At 42.6% G+C, this 16768-nt stretch overlaps 1 protein-coding gene across 5 annotated transcripts in view; it reads right to left on the bottom strand.

The window, feature by feature from the left end:
* The window catches only part of pde5ab (phosphodiesterase 5A, cGMP-specific, b), a 54763-nt gene that overhangs the window by 19853 nt on the left and 18142 nt on the right, over positions 1 to 16768 (bottom strand). For 2 of the 5 annotated variants that reach the window (XM_010888039.5, XM_034290530.1), the window contains exons 1-7: positions 13201 to 13745; positions 9507 to 10041; positions 8390 to 8563; positions 4531 to 4620; positions 3132 to 3203; positions 2925 to 3014; positions 2540 to 2677 (exon numbers count right to left, since the gene is read on the bottom strand). In XM_010888039.5, coding sequence (XP_010886341.2) covers positions 2540 to 2677; positions 2925 to 3014; positions 3132 to 3203; positions 4531 to 4620; positions 8390 to 8563; positions 9507 to 10041; positions 13201 to 13298 — 1197 coding nt within the window. In that variant the 5' untranslated portion in view covers positions 13299 to 13745. The other 3 variants (XM_034290532.1, XM_034290533.1, XM_034290531.1) reach the window with 3 other exon arrangements.

The raw sequence follows: 16768 nt of genomic DNA, 5'->3' as shown, positions 1-16768 counted from the left end.
GTGGAGGGAGTCAACACGCCACACAGGTCTTTGTTGAGTAAGTGCAGACATTTATATTGAGAGAAGTCATACAGTCAAGAGAAAGAAAGCTTTTTTTTTTTAAGAAAATGTATAGCTTCTGTTATGTCGCCGAAGTGAACAAAACCCAAGGATTGTGCACGAGAAGTTACAGGAAATGCAGTCACTCAATTTTTTTTAGGGAGAGAGAACTCGACTGACATGTTCTCTATGCTACTGACATTTACTGTAAGACACAGGCGGTACAGACAAAGTCCCTGGACCCTGTAGAAACGGTGTCTATGGTTAACACGCCACAGACTCATTTGTGTCTCTGTCAGTTTTCAATGGCCGAAGATGGATGGCCCATAGGGTTTCTCCCTGTTTGCCTAGTAAATATTATGGGACTGGCGCCTTGGCCACGGTTGGCTTTGCCAAGTTGCGATGATTGTCTTAATTACCCATGGGCCCCCAGACACGTGAACAGAAACAGCAGGCGCACGTGCACAAATGCACATGGACTGACGCACACATGCTGCAAGGCGGCTGGCGACTGATTCACCTGGGCCAGAGTGCCTCTTATTTCAGAAGCACTAGAACAGGCTCTTTCAGCTCTCCTGATTGTGAGGGTGACTCATTTCTGCAACCCCCCCCCACCCCAAAAAGAAAACCCTTCAATTGTACAGAAAAGCTTTTACCTCCTTCCAATCTCCCCCAGTGAGAAACACAAGAACCTTGTAGAGTAATCTCCTGTGCTCTCCTCTCTGACTTGCTTAATGCAACAAATTACACTCCTTTCCCTAGCTAAAAGAAGTAGAACAAAAGTCTTGAATTGCAATTGTGGCGGGGCGTGCATGCGTGTGTGTGTGTGTGTGTGTGTGTGTGTGCGCGTGTGTGTGAGAGAGAGAGATTCAACAGACGCGTGTCTTCGTGTGAAGTGGCTGCAAAATGGTTGTGTTCGTTAGCGTGCGCCTGCCCATGTTCATGTGCTTCTAAAAAGAAACGCAATTGGCTGCTTGGCGGGGGTGAATAAGGGCGATTCAGCTAGTCGGGCTCTGCTGTAAAACTGAGCGCTGTGACTATAAGACAAGGCAGCTGCTCTCCTCTGCTCTCCTCTGCTCTCCTCTGCTCTCCTCACCCCAACGTTGGCCTTCTTCACGGAAGAGGAGCTGGTAGATTTATACCACCTTTTAACACCCTGTGTGTGTGCGTGTGTGTGTGTGTGTATGCGTGTATACGTGCGTTTAGCTGAGGGTGTGCACGCGTGCCTTCATGTGTACACAAAATTGTAGGGTAAGGGCAAACAGGCAGACAGTGGTCCAGTATTTTTCCATAGCCACCAGTCACGTTAATGTCCTAGTTGAATTGCCTCATGCTTTCAGATCTAAACATACTGGCCAAATACCATTAAGTTTGGTTTCTCTCCTAATCACAGGGGGCAGAAAGAACAAAAACAAACACTTGAGGAAAAACGTTCCTAGTTGTCTGAGTGGAAGGACTCAATACATCCATTCACTGTTTGTACTAGTCTAAGACGGTAAAATACAAATGACAGCATACTCAAAAGTAGATTAAATACGCATTTTAAACACATTAAACAGAAACACTGCCAAACTGCTCTTTGAAATGCTAACGAGCTGACAACGGACAATGTCAGCAATAGTAGAATCCAACTCATGCATATAGTTTTTAGATGATTTCAACACAGAAGTGGTTGAGTCAAATTCCATGCCATTAATCTGTATAGAGTAAGATTAGCAATGTCTAATTATTTTGAGCTATCTTTTTAAATATCTTCAGCAATATTTTTCAGTAAGACTTTTTAATGTTGCCTGATTTACAGTGCCCTTGGAAAGCATTCAAATTCCTTCCCTTTCAAAAAATTTTGTTTGTCTTATTTACATTATATTTTTATTGATTAATACTTGTATATTTTTTGCCATAAAACAAAACATAATTTTTCTGTGGAATACTATGGCACTCTTGAGTATTTCAGGACGCCTGGGGATTTTGCGGAATACTTTGGGTTCATTAATGGTTCTCCAGAATGCTGTGCTACTGCTGGTGGTTCGAGAACGCTATGGAATTAATGGTGGTTCTCCAGAATGCTGTGCTTCTGCTAGTGGTTCTAGAATGCTATGGGATTAATGGTGGTTCTCCAGAATGCTGTGGGTTTCTTGAAGAATCTGGAGTTCTGTGGGACTGTTGGTGGTTCTTTAGTATACTTATCAAATACAATTTTATTTGCCTCATGCTTTGTTACCAACTGGTTACTAACCTTGAAAAACGTACAAGAATTCAGATAAAAGTACAAAATAAAATGTAAAGAAAAATGTAAACAGAGTAAAACAATGAATAAATGTAAAGTGATAGGATTAACAATAACAAGGAGTACAAAGAAAATATAAACACAAATTAAAATAACTTTCTAAGTAAATGTGCCCAGGTAAGGTTCAAGGTAATTTAGGTTTCTGTAAATACAGCTGGAGGAAGTAGCAGATAGCTAATAAATGTCTGGAACATGTGAGTGTGTGTGTCTCACCATAGAGTCTCCGTCGGCTATAAAGACAGTACAGCCCTGGGCCTGCATGAACGACAGGATGGTTCCTGCTATCTTCCTCAGCAACACCTCCAGAGACTGCTGTTCCTCAAAGATCAGCCTGGCCAGGTCCAACAGCACCTACGCCAACAGCCACACAGATGTGTTACATGTCTCATTAATAACAGTGACCTTCATTTTACCAGACAGATCAGTGAAGGACAAAAGTAAATGATGAAGAAACATCTGTCAGCATGCAGGGAGGCCCGCGTACTCATACAAAACCCGAATGAGGGCTTGGAACGAAGCATGAGAATAGGGACACGCACGTGCGCAGGAATGCACACACACTGTTCGAAATCACGAAAAGCCACACGCGGCAGCCGACCTGGTTTCGTCGGTTTTCCAGCTGGGACGTCTCGTAGAGCTGGGCGTTGTGCAGGACGATTCCGGAGAACGCCAGGTAGGCAGAGAAGTCCTGTCGGGGGGGGGGGAATCAAACGCGGAGCTTGATTCAGAGCTGGGGCATTTACAGGGAACGACAGAGAAAAGAGATCAATAGAGCATTCAAACTATGGGTCTTTCCCCCCAGTACCTTTTCATCCTGTTCAGTGAAGGTGCCGTTCTCTCCACACTTCTTATTGATGGCCTGCGCCACCCCTACCACCTGAGAGACATGAAAGACAGGAGAGGGGGGAGGAGAGAGAAGAGGGAGAGATGGAGGAGAATGGGATGAGAAGAGAAGGGAGGGAGAGAAGAGAGTGGAGGGAGACGAGAAAGGAAAGAAGAGCGAACATGGGTAAGAGAGAGGTGAGGGTGAGATTGCAAAGGGTTAAGAGAGGAGAGACGAAGAGAGAAGGAAGAGGAGAGGAGAGGAAGAGGGAGGAGAAAGGGAGAAAGAGGAGAGGGGGGAAAGAGGAGAGGGGGGAAAGCAAGGAGAGCAGTAGGTTCAAACGTTCGCATGGAAAAAAAATCTATGAAAACGGTGAGCCATAACTACAAAGACTTGAATACAGAAAGATGAAGATGAAAAAGATCTCTCTTTGACCTCAATTTCTCAGTTTTAAACTCTGAAATGAACTCCAAAGGTTTTTTTTATATGCTTCAATCTGGGCATAATATAAATAGTGGGCTATGCACAGTCTGTTTATCTATGGTCTTTCATCTCCTGTGGTTTTGTGGTTTGGTTAAAGAGCTGAAATGGTTTAGATTGTCAATCCGCCTCTTAAATAATCCAACAGCAAAATAAACGTTGCTCTGTAAATTGCTCTGGATAAGAGCATCTGCAAAAAGACCAAAATGTAAAATATACATTGCCCTGGAAATCAGCGTCTCCCAAATGATTGTAATATAAATGTTTTGGAGCTAAAAGATTTTAGAGCATCTGACCGGTTACCGAAAAGGTTTCTGAATCCTTGACAAAACAAATATGAAACAAGTAGGAATCTGTTGCTCTGTCCATGAGCACAGCCGTTAAAAGCCATTTGTGATCAAGTAAAGTTGAAGCTGAACAAAACATGGATCAAGCAACAGGACAACAATGCAAAACACAAGCAAAGCTACAACAGAAAGACATAAATAGAAGAAATGCAGGTTTATGGAATATCCCAGTCAATGTAAGAGACTGTTGGACAGTCAAGTTATTTCAGCCAAAGGGGATAACAGCAGCTATTGAAGCTAGGGGTGTACTTACTTTTTCCGCACAATGAAATTGCATTTCTGTATTCTTCTATTTAAAATAATCCGTGTGTGATTTGTTGAATTGGGTTACCTTTAACAATGAATGTGGCAGGAATTTTTGTTAAAATATGTCCAAATATGTAAAAACAAAACAAAATCAAAACTGACAACTTCTTTGCATGACTGCATTGTCATACTCCCAAAGGCCACAATTAGTTGAAAGGTATTTTCCCAACAAAAAGCCCTGTTATCTAATCTCTTCAACGAGTCCTGCTCATGGGTTTATGTCTGGGATATCCTGTATTGTGTCTTACCTCCTCCCTGTGGTTCTTAATGGGCATGCACAGGATACTCTGGGTCTTATATCCTGTGATCTGATCCACCTCTGCGTTGAACCTGGGGTCCTGTGGAGGAAAGACAAACCAGGAAATACAGTTTCATTCAACATGACCCAGCCAGGCGATCACAAACCAAATCCGTTACGATTTAAAAGGCTCGAAATGATCCCAGATCCCCTTCTACTCCGGGACACTGAACACGGGGCCAAGAAACAGATGGACATCCTAGACAATTGAGGAGACATGAAAGGATAACCACCACATTTTCCCTTAGCTGTGAGAACGACCAGACCACTGCTCTAAGACAGATGGGAAGATCCTGAATGAAGCCCCCGCTTCCAAATAAGTGCGCTTAGTTTAACCAGAACCTACAGGGTTAAACAGCAGGACCTCAAATGGGGAAGAGGGTGGATTGGATGAATGTCCTGGAGTTCCCACTCCTCATGGCTTGCTGACCACCCACACCGTGACCTTTTCTCCCGCTAGCTGGTTCAGATGCCCAACACACACTGACACTTTGTAGAACCAAATCATGAACAGAATACTAATTCCATAAAACACCCACTGACCAATCTCCATGTAAAATCTCCTCTAAACTTCAACCCACACCAAGAAAAAAAAACGACCTCTTTCTTTTTCCAAATGATGCGTTTCCCTCCCACTGATAGACCGTGAGCCCCGAAACAGGGAGTTTCAGTTAACTGGAATTTCAAACTTGGGACATCACCAGTCTTATGGCACCAGTGGGGATATCGCTTTTTGCATTTTGGATCCCAAGAAATACAACAATATATTGTAGATCAGAACAGACAAGGGAATATTAGGGAGAGCCAGATGAAATCGGCGGAGGCAGACATTTCCTGAACATAATCATCGGCTGGGATTATTTGACCTATAAACTATTTTATATGGCCGGTGATATTTTAACAAGAGGCACATTTTGTATTTGCACTTTTGGTAATACCTCCATCTTGGAGACAAATTCTAGTTAGTCACGGCGTTTACGATTTACGCTTGTTACAGATATCGTCAAAACACTAAGTGTCCACATTTACACAGCAACATTGCACTGGCAAATAATAAAACATCCCCCCTTAAATACCACATGAGGTCTGGTCCTTGTGGTCACCAACCACCATCCCCACCCCAAACATTCAGAGGCAAGTTTCTCTGCTAACTGAACGCAGTCCCAACCACCCCTGACTGGGGCTTAAAGAACCAATCCGAGTGCTGGGAATTCCCTGGGTAGGAGCTACCTCCACGCAGAGTGACGCAGACACGCTTCCTGAAAGTGGTCCGTTTCATGCACATATAAAGCAGATTCCAGATCAGGTTCTATAGACCCAGCTGGTGGCGTGTTGTGCAACAAGCCTCTCTCACACACACACACACACACATGCATAACCATATACCCACGCACACTCCTCAGCCCTGACCTCCTCTCCCCACTCCTTGTTCCAGATTAACAAACTAATTGGACACAGGTGCTATTGGCCCTCTCATTCTCTTTCTTGCTTTCTCTTTCCTGTCTTTCTCTCTCTCTCTCTCTCTCTCTCTCTCTCTCTCTCTCTCTGTTTCTCTGTGCTTCATGTGTTTGTCTCTCTCCTCTCGTTGGTCCCTGTAGGCTTGTTGAGGAAAACACCCAGCCACTTTATCAGAATTAAGTACTATAAACGTAACCAATAAATTCATCGCTCTGAGTTAACCAGGGGTAAGTTACACAATGAAATGTCACATTATATTATATATGATGAGTAATGAGAAAACACAGATCTGTCTTTCTCTCAATAGAATTTTAAGTCTTTTCGCATGGTAAATGTTTGTTCACATTGCCGAAGCAAGAAAATAATAATAATAATGATAAATACATCAGAAAAAGCTATAATAAATAATAAAAGTAAGAATAAAAGAAACACATTTTGAATGTCATATTATATGATTTGCACAGAGATGTATGTATTTAGTTCTCTCACTGTCCATACCTCTCTCAAACTCTTCCTCTTTCAAAGATATAACTCCACCACAAGGGTTTGAGCTCGCCTCTCTGTGAGCTCTTCACAATACACATCCTGTCTTTTCTACAGATAGCTCCACCCACCCAAGCTTTTATCTCAGACTGTACTGGGAGAAAACACACACACACAGACACACACACATTCTGCACAAAGGAGCTGTCCTGGTCTAGATGTGCCTGTGATGTGAATGGGACAGAACAGTGGACACCTGCTTCTCATTTACACTTCATGGAAATTTCCAATCAGCGCCACTGTTGAGGTTCCCCGGCTGACTGACAGAAGGGAAAGCTGACACGCAGCTGTGGACCCAATGCTCTGTGGGGGGGTCAAAGGTTAAAACTCAGCCTGGTCTTCCGGGGTCTACGCGTGGCGACTGGGCCCGGGAACTCCTGCTACGACCCGTAATTGTTCTAGGTCATCCTAGGAAGGCGATCTCCGTGCCACTACGTATTCACGGCTGCCCAGAACAAGTGTCAGTTCTTCACACTACAGTGTCCTGTCCCGGTAATGGCAGGTCGGGATGGCGTGTGAGTGTTTTTGTGATTGACTGCAGCGGGAGTGTGGTCCGTCCCGTAACATAACACCCGGATCAATGAACTGCAACTGTCATGGGAGGCCGTGTCACCGCGGAGGTACGTCTGGGCTTTTAAGTAAAAGAAGGTCAATTCATGATTGTTCTATTTCACCTCAGGCGCGTGTATGAGGGATTGTGTGTGTGTGTGTGTGTGTGTGTGTGTGTGTGTGCGTGTGTGTGTGTGTGTGTGTGTGTGTGTGTGTGTGTGCGTCCTTCAGTCCTGTGATGCACTTTGACCCAGATGAGACTGTTTGATGTCTGCACTTTAACGCCCCTTTTCTCTCTCTCCCCCTCCCTCACCGTCTCCTCCCTCTATCCCTCCCTCACTCTCCCTCGCTCCATGGCTCCCTCTCTCTCCTTCTCCTTCTCCCTCTCCCTCTCCCTCTCCCTCTCCCTCTCCCTCTCCCTCTCCCTCTCCTCTCCCTCCCTCTGTTATGTGGTTTCTGCTTGGCCAGTCACTCTTAGGTCCTGTACTCCGTCAGCGAAAGCTCAGCCTCCCCAACACAAACACTGTCCGCCCAAAAACACGCAACACACACACACACACACACCTCATTATATTCATCATCATAATCCTCCGTACGCAAACCCCACCAGGGTGTCCACGTTACGTGACACTCAGCAGAAAAACAAGGGAGGCCGCAAAAAGGAGGTCAAAGAAGAATGACTTTTGGATTTTATAGTTCCATTTGGAAATGCTACGGCGCACTCAAACAATGTACATGGTAACATTAGAACAATATTAATAACTACCGCGATAAGTATTTAATGGTGTTTCCGTACGACGGATTAAACCACAACCGACTGTGTAGCTCTCGACTTCAGGCAGAGTGTGACCATTTCTTTAGCTGAAGGACATTCTTTCTCGGCCAGACCGTGTGAAGATGAATGGCGGTGCGGGTCTGTCACGGGACACAGGGACACGTGAGTCCAGAGCAGCATTAAGCTCGGGTGCTTCAGACAACTCAAGGTTTTGTTTATTATCCTTGACATTTTGGAACGGGAGGAGACATTCTGCTTTGACAGTGGACTTTACCTTAAAATGAAGAACGGTATTAGGCCGACTTTTCCTTAAGAGAAAGGAAAGGGTTCCAGTCTCCTCTTTCAACAGAGGCCCAAAAAGTGATAAAGCGTTCCGACTAATTATTCGAGACTTTAGTTACAGTAACAGGACTGTAAATTAAACCATTCCGAAGGAGCAGAGAGACGGACGTCATCAAAAAGAGGGAGATATAAAGCCCCTCACCTCGTAGGCATTTTTGATGTTGAGGGGTTGGCCCGTGGCCGCCACATGACCCACAATGCCTTTGTTCCACTCCAGGCGGATGCAGCTATTGGACACCTCCTCAAGGGTGGAGCCCTCTGCCACGTCAAACAGCCTGCTCACCAAGAACTTCCTGTTGGAGCTGTCTTCACCCACCTGTGGGGGGGGGGGGGGGGGGGGGGTGTCACACAACACAGACAAGAAGTGACACGGTTAGTAAGAGATACCGACGCAGTCATGCATGAAGCTCCTGAAGAAAGCGCACCCTTCGAATGCTTTTAAAAGTCCTCTCAACTGATTCGACTACATGGTGTTTTGATGTGATAACTTGTTGTCTGTGTACTTGCTAATGCTATCATTGCTCTCGACATTTGTTATCACTTTCTAATCCTGCCTCAGTTTATCCAAGGTTCGTAAACACTATGCCACAATCAAGCAACGCATAAATTACAGCACATTCTGTATATAGACCACCTTTTGAAACAACTGGCTTCTGAGCTGTCTCTCATTCGGCAGGTGTGTTTGATTCCATCGTAAATTCAGTCAGTGTCTAATTCTGACTCTTTGAACACTTTGCATTCCTTGCAGTCTGTTGCTGGTTTCCGACAACATGAGAACAAATGCAAGTCAAGCTGGGTATAATGAGGCAGATGAACGAGAATAAATCGACCAGACCACACAGTCAAAACACCGGGCGGGCCAAAATCAAGTATTTCATGCATACTTTCAAAGTTAACAAAGAAACCCTAACAACAGTCCCACAGATCAGAATTCACCCAGAGGAAGGCGTAGATGTGTAAGACACTAACATATGGAGAACAGTACACCAGCAGAACTTCAGAGGGTACGCCGCAAGATACAAACCACAAGGAAGACTCAACGGCAGAATGGCCATTTTGCAGTTAGCTAAAAACACCTTGGTAGCGATGGCATTTAATTCAGGGTCATGGTCCTGTCACATGATGAAGCACCGTCCAATGAATAGAGGACACTTGTCCGCTCATATGTGACCAGTTGACAAACAACTTTTCTCATCCCAGTCCACCAGCGCTACCCAGAGAGCATTCTGGGTACTGTAGTCCATCCTAACACCACCTACCAGGAAGAGTGAGTAGCGGTCCGCGGCAATCAGCTCATTGATGTGCAGAAAGATCTTGTGGCACAGCGCTGTCACGTCCAGGTGACTCGACACGTCCCTAACCAGCTCCAAAAGCCTGGCACAGCGGTCCAACCCGCGGGCACTGCCAACCTCACCAGTCATCCCAGCGGGGACTCCTCCCTGCTGGGTCCTGAAAGGCATGGGTGTCCGGATATCGCCCCGGTCCGGTTCGGTGTCACACAGGAAGGTAAGCGAGCCCTCCGCGTCCTTGACCACGATGGGCCTCAGCGGCCTGTCGAACTCGGACGCCGAGATCTTGCGGGTGGGCGTGCCAGGTGCAGGGCTGAGGGCAGGGGCCGGGGAGGGGGAGCGCCGGTCGTTTAGTCCCAGGGAAGGGGGCAGGGAGGAGGCTAGGCAGGAACTGTCTGATGGCTGGCTGGGTCTCAGGGGCGGTAGGGTTTCTTTCGAGGATGACGAAGATGATGTGGCCTGAACGGAGTGGACTCGCTCAGCGAACCAGGCGTTCACCATCTCCCTGCAGACACATAGTAAAGGACATTTTTAAGACATGATAGAAATAGTCATGGGCGTCGTACATTCAAAACAGTATCCGAGGGGACCAGGCAGCAACACGTCCACCACTCTGACCCTGGAAGTGGGGTTCCTCAGGGGTATATGCTTAGTTCCCTTCTGTGTTCCTTGTTAACCCATGCCTGTGTGGCCACGCTCAACTCCAACACCATCGCCAGTGTTGCTAACGACACAGCGTCGCTAGGCGTGGCCAACAGGGAGGAGGCTGTATGGGAATGTCTGCCCCAGTGCCTGCAAGGTTGGAAATGAAAAAGGTAAACGTGTGGATCACAAATGAACTAACATGGTGTGCACACAGAAGAGAGCATGTCAGCAGCTCTTAGGAGGTTGAAATGAGTTTACAAGAGTCGGCAAGAAGTTATACAGCTGTGCCATTGACTGCATCTCCCTGTCCAAAACGGAGGGAAGCCCTAAAAATAGTCGATGACCCAAGCCACAGACTATACTCTGTACAACTGCATAAAAGGTAAGGCATGAACCACCTTCACCCCCAAAAGCCATAACGCTGTTGAACAAGATTACCAAATTATAATCAAACCTGGTCATCTGCATTTGTCCCCCTTTTGGGACGATACGTTTACTGTTAAGTTTTGACAATATGCACGCACACACACACACACAGGCCCTGTTGCCGCTGCTGGTTCCTATCTGTGAGTTGCTAGCCGTCCCTGTATTGACATAAACCTAAATAACCTCATACTGCCTCGCATGAACAGAGTACTGGTACTTCCTGTAAATAGTCACTTCCTGTAAAGATTACTCCCATATTGCTTATAATTTCTTGGGAATCAAATATACTGGTGTATGTAGGAAGGAAGCCATTATGAGGCAGAAAATGCTTGACATTTTTATTAAAACTGCCCAAACTTTAGGGCTACCGAAAGTGTGTGTGTGTTTGAGAGAGAGAGATGTCCTCACAGTGTCCAATATTATGGACCTAAATCAAACCATTGATGTTTCACGGAGTGGACAATTTCTGTGTTCATGGCACCAAAATGCCACGGAAACATGTGGAAGAAAGATCCAGTCAGGCCACAACTGCAAATTTCCCCAAATCTCAGCAGCATAATCTGCTTGCATTTAAACACCTTTAACAGTCTGGAATATCACCAACCAGAAGGAATCCTCTGGGGAGTTCCACAATGGCAACATGTTTAAAATGCACTAAAGTGAAGGGTTGTTGTTTATTTTTTTTAAAGTCAATCTGCATTTCCTGACCAAGACTTACAGAGGTCCATTCTCACAGATACATCATCGATGTGGATGGGATGCAGAGCGTGGGGGCTAGGAGACACTGTTGTTTAAAGGTGTTTAAATGCAAGCAGATTACGCTGCTGAGATTCGGGGAAATGTGCAGTTGTGGCCTGACTGGATCTTTCTTCCACATGTTTCCGTGGCATTTTGGTGCCATGAACACAGAAATTGTCCACTCTGTGAAACATCAATGGTTTGATTTAGGTCCATAATATTGGACACTGTGAGGACATCTCTCTCTCTCAAACACACACACACTCACACACATTTATTCTTCCTCATACAGTAAGTCACAAATTATTTTGACAACTGTACACTGTATTGATATAACATGACTAATATGCATTCAAAAACACTGTTAAGCACTCGGCCCAGGGTTTAAATCACCACCATTTCATTTTGTGAAGACTTACTTCACCTGAACAGCCTTAGACTGAAACTTTAAAAAAAAAACTGTGGCTGTAAAATGCATTTACCATGAAATTTGCCAGTAGTTTAGGCTGCCTGCCATGCACATAAAAATGAACTCTAACCACACTATGAAATGAAAAGCCGGTTGGAAGCGGAATGTTATCTCACCGAGCATAAAATATGGCCATGCCTGTGTGTTATGAGAGTGTTGTCTATGTGGGTCTGAGAGTGCGCGTCAGTTCGTGTGTGTCCACACGTGTGTTCACTCATGTGTGTGTGTGTGTCTGTGTGTGTGACCCCCTAGTGAGAACCCCCCAAAGATCAGCCCAAATGTCTCTTTAGGAGGCAATGCTAAATCAATAGCTCTTAGAGATCTTCATTTCAGACCTAAACTGCTGATTTGTGAAAAAACATTTGAATCTGCCAATCAAATGTTTACCTACATAATGTGGTTAAGAAATAGGAAACTGAGAAGGAAAAGAACTGTGGACACAAAAAATACACATGCTTGACCTTTTCACGGGGCTATAAGGTACAAACGATTATACATAACTAAGAAATTAAATGGTACAAAATGAGAACATTATTTGATTGAAATGGAAATGGAAACCTGAACAGGCCCACGTTCATTCTTGCTAGACAACTCGAATGCAAATAGTAGGCTATGTCATAACCTATTTTTCTGTGACAAACTAGAACCGAGTTGCGCAGCCAAACGCACCAGCCCGCATTGACAGTTAAGTCAGCAAAGCTAAAACAGGTATCTCCTCCAAGAATCCCCCTGTGATATCAAATATAGCACATACTGATTGAACATATTGTCCTTTTGATAGTGACCTGTGTTAGATACCACCGTAGTCTTGAAAACCTCTGCAATTTCCGCAAATGTCATATGACATTCTTATGATGAAGTAAAAAAAAAAAGAATTCTGTAGTCCACCAAATGTCTGGAAATAGAACAAAACGCATTTTGCAGAACTTAAAATTACTTCGTGCGCTTACTTTAGATTTAATCCGCGTGTTGTAACAGAATGGAAAACAATCAACCAATAAAGGTTAATGATTAGACTTTCGCTCTCATTTCTTTCGCTATTCCGTGAATGGTAACTAATTATAGAGCAGATGGTACGGCGAATTAATACATGTCAATGAACTGCTGTGAAAACGCTGGATACAGCTGGACATTGAGTAGTAGTATGTGATCATAGTTTAAATCCCCCTACCTTGTGCTGTCCGGTTTGCTACCATGTTGTTATACGTTGACAGAAACAACCCAAGCAGGTAAGATAGGCTACCGAAAGCTTTTTAATTCACGGAACACGTCCAAATTGCCAACAGAAGGGACAGTGAGGATGTATCGGAAACAGAACTATCCCACTTGCAGAAATAGGGCCTACAATTAATCAGTATTACTACGTCAGTCTCACTTCGCGCTTACCTTGAAGCCTTCCTGACAAAGTAGGTGTGAGCGAACTCCAAGTGGTCGTCAAGCCAAGCTTCCATCCTTTCGCTTTCTAGGGGAAAGCAGCCCTCCATGCTGATAGTTAATGTCAAAATTCCTCCAATAATTAAATGACCACGAACAGTCCAAAGATGGAAGCAAATAATGTCAGGCACTTGTAAGCAGTGTGATAGTTGCCTGTTTTCAAACCAGCGCTTTCTACATTGTGAGCGCGTGTGGGTACAGCATTCGGCAAGGCTTGCCTTTGCGTAGCAACATCCTCCTTCTCTCTCTTTCTCTCTCTCTCTCTCTCTCTCTCTCTCTCTCTCTCATTCTCTGTATCTGTATCTCTGTTTTTGTCGATCTTATGTTATACCTCTGTCAGTCCCATTTCCATGTAAACTGCGTGAGATTTGTTTAGCGTGCCAAAGAAATAGAAAGACACAAAGAAACTATCATAAATTAAAGTTGTTTCGAAAAGATAAACGCCTTTTAAATTGTATATTACCTATGTGCAGTGGGTAAAAGTGTGCAAATATTATAAATGACAAGGGAAAATAAAGGGATAAATATTGATTTGTTTTCAATGCTATTTGTGATTCGTCTTATGACCATGGGTCACTCATCTTATTGCTATTATTTTACCTGACAGATACAGGAGTTTATAAATGTTTGATTTTATTTCAAATTCTTTGTGAATCTGTATGATCTGAAATAAACATGTATTTCTAATGAGGTCCTACTTTTTATTATCATTTAATTAAACATTATTTAAAGGGGCCATTTGTAAGATATTTACAATAGAAGCGTAAATGACCAAAATATACTTGCAGTTAATGTTTTTAGCTAATGTTTCAAATATTTTGTTCAACAAAATGTTTGTGAGTGCCTAATATATTTCCTACTGAAACTTTCTTGGCAGTTCATCTATCAGTTTGCATTGACTTGTCTTCTCCACATACTCACTTTAGTCACTTGCAGTGCTGTCCAAACATCTAAAACACCCTGGACTAGCTAATATAATTCCGGTTTCGTTTGATAAGGGGGGAGGAGGAGACAAGTCATGTTAATGTTTAATTTCAGTAATGTAAACGTTAAGAGGCAGGATTCTAAACAGTGCCACCTTTTAGTAAATGTTGCAGGAGGTTAGGAAGTGCAGCTCAGTTTCCACCTAATTTTCTGGACAGTGTACACATAGACTTCTCTCTAGAGCCAAGTCTGCCTGGTGGCTTCACTTTATAGCAAGGCTTTGCTCACTGTCTCTGCACATAGTCAAGGTTTTTCTTAATGTTGGGTCTGTCACAGTGGTCAAGTATTCTGTTACAGCAAACTCTTTGTTTAGGGTAAGACAAAGTTCTAATTCCCTTTTCTTTGCTTGACTCTTTCAAGTGAGTCAAATCATTTATTTTCATTTCGGTTTCTTATGATGTGGTGGGATATAACTATTTTGTTCTCCTGGGGCTCTGTGAGGTCTGTTTGGATTTGTGAAGAAAGCCCCATGACCAGCTGGTTTGGAAGGCAGTTCTCCTGGGTCATCTCTGTAGACGTCTCTGTTATAAATGATTTCAGAATCTCTTGCTTTAGGTGGGTGTAGAATTTACAGCTGTTATCAATACTTTTTGTATTGTGCTCTAAGCATACTTCATTTAAATTTGTCGTGCAGAGTTTGCATTGGCTGTTTAATCAGTTATGTGAACGTTACAGCCATAAAGGACAATGTGTTTTTTAACAAACGTGAATCAGATTGGGATTTTACAGCGTTGTTCATATTAACTGTTGTGTTGATGTTTGCGCTGAGGTTGGTGTAATCATTTGTTTGTTCTAGGACAACATTGTCTAGGTAGTATTTATGTTTGTAGTTCTGTCATCTGGACCTTAATTCATATTCTATATCAGTGGTATTCAAAAACATTTGGTGTGGTTGGTTGGCTTGCTAACTAAATCAGCTGTTGACTACATTATTTACACCAGTGAACTTGCTGCACAGCAGCCTTGTTAAGTAGTAGCCCTCCTTGCAAAAGTAGCTAGCAAACCCTGTATAAAAAAAAATAGATCTGAACTAGATTTATTTTGCTCAATTCTTTTCTTTCCTCTACAGACAGCCAGTTGACTTTAAATAAAGTGCAGATTTTCAATTGACTGAGCATTGTTTTTAACTATTAAAGCAACATAATCAGACTATGCTATCTCTTGTAGCCTAATCTGAGAATGTGAAAGTTACTATATATATATATTATATTTTTAAAAAAAAAATGATGTGAAAGTGAATCCAAAGACCATTTTCAACAACACAGTTAAAGACCCAAATATATAATATAAATATTTTTTCTTTTCTGTGAAAAACATATCTCTGCTCTATATCTCCATGTATGCCATAGTCCTTTTTACAGTCACTAATCCACAAAAAATATCCTAAAGTCAAACTGATCATTATTCACAAATTGGTAGTACTTTATATTAGCTGCACATAAAAGCATTTTGTAATTTATTTTTATTTTTTATGAATCATTTATTTATCGTTACTTCCTCATTTGTAAATATTAGTAACCTAGTAATTTAATTATTTATAAAAAATGTGTAAAGTATTTGATAACCATGTGTAAATCCATTAAAAACATATTGTTTAATTAATGTGTGTCACAATAAACAATTTACTATTATGTGTTGTGGTGGTGCCTCATTTAAAATCTAGGTTATTTAAACACTCATTTGTTGAAAGTTCTGGTTTTTGAAGTCTCCTACCTCTCTAAAGAAAGAAAAGAAAACAGCCAAAACTCTCAGAAAACTTTTTCATGAATAAAAGTTTGTATGTATTTGCATTAACATCCTGTCTTTTGTCATTGACCACTGCTTTGAGGCCTTAAGGAACATCTGGTCCTGCGGGAATGTCTGGAAATGGCATGTCCATCTTTTTGTGAGAAATTCCACTGGGCACGTAATTAATTCAGAAATGTTTTATCAGGAACTTTAAGCATTTGGAGTAATGATTATTACATAATCAATAAACTATTTTCTTATCCTTTATAAATGCTTTAATGTGTATAGTTATACCTAATCTGAAAGATTAATTACAAATGGGAAGTGGAAAATGTACTTTATTTTATTTCAAGCACATATTCAACCATAAAACAGCAGGGATGTTTTCCAGTGTGTCACAAAGAAAATGGCAAAACCTTTTTTTAAGGCAGACTCATATTATTATTTTTTTCAAAGATAATACAATTTTTTTTCAAGCTGTCACTGCACAGATGATCTCTAACTCAGTTGCGGTTGAGTGGGAAGATACTGGTCAGGACCATTTTAAAACTGTCACACTTTTTATGGGCTGTGATAATGATGAGCATATATGTAAAGTGTGCAAATCCCTTAGATATCAACCTAATGGCCGCAATTAATGCCAAAGGTGTTTCTAACATGTACTGAATGAAGTTGAATACCTATGTAATGTAATAGGATTTTTTTAGTGGTGGGGTGTAAATCATATTTTTTCCACTTTCCCCATGCATAATATTTGGTCAGGACTGTTGACAAGTGATAACATCTGTGATTGTCATTTTTAATCCAG

The sequence above is a fragment of the Esox lucius genome, chromosome 24, assembly GCF_011004845.1.
Source record: "Esox lucius isolate fEsoLuc1 chromosome 24, fEsoLuc1.pri, whole genome shotgun sequence".
NCBI lineage: Eukaryota > Metazoa > Chordata > Actinopteri > Esociformes > Esocidae > Esox > Esox lucius.
The sequence above is the reverse complement of the archived record's forward strand: the minus strand, read 5'-3'. Positions and strand labels throughout refer to the sequence as shown.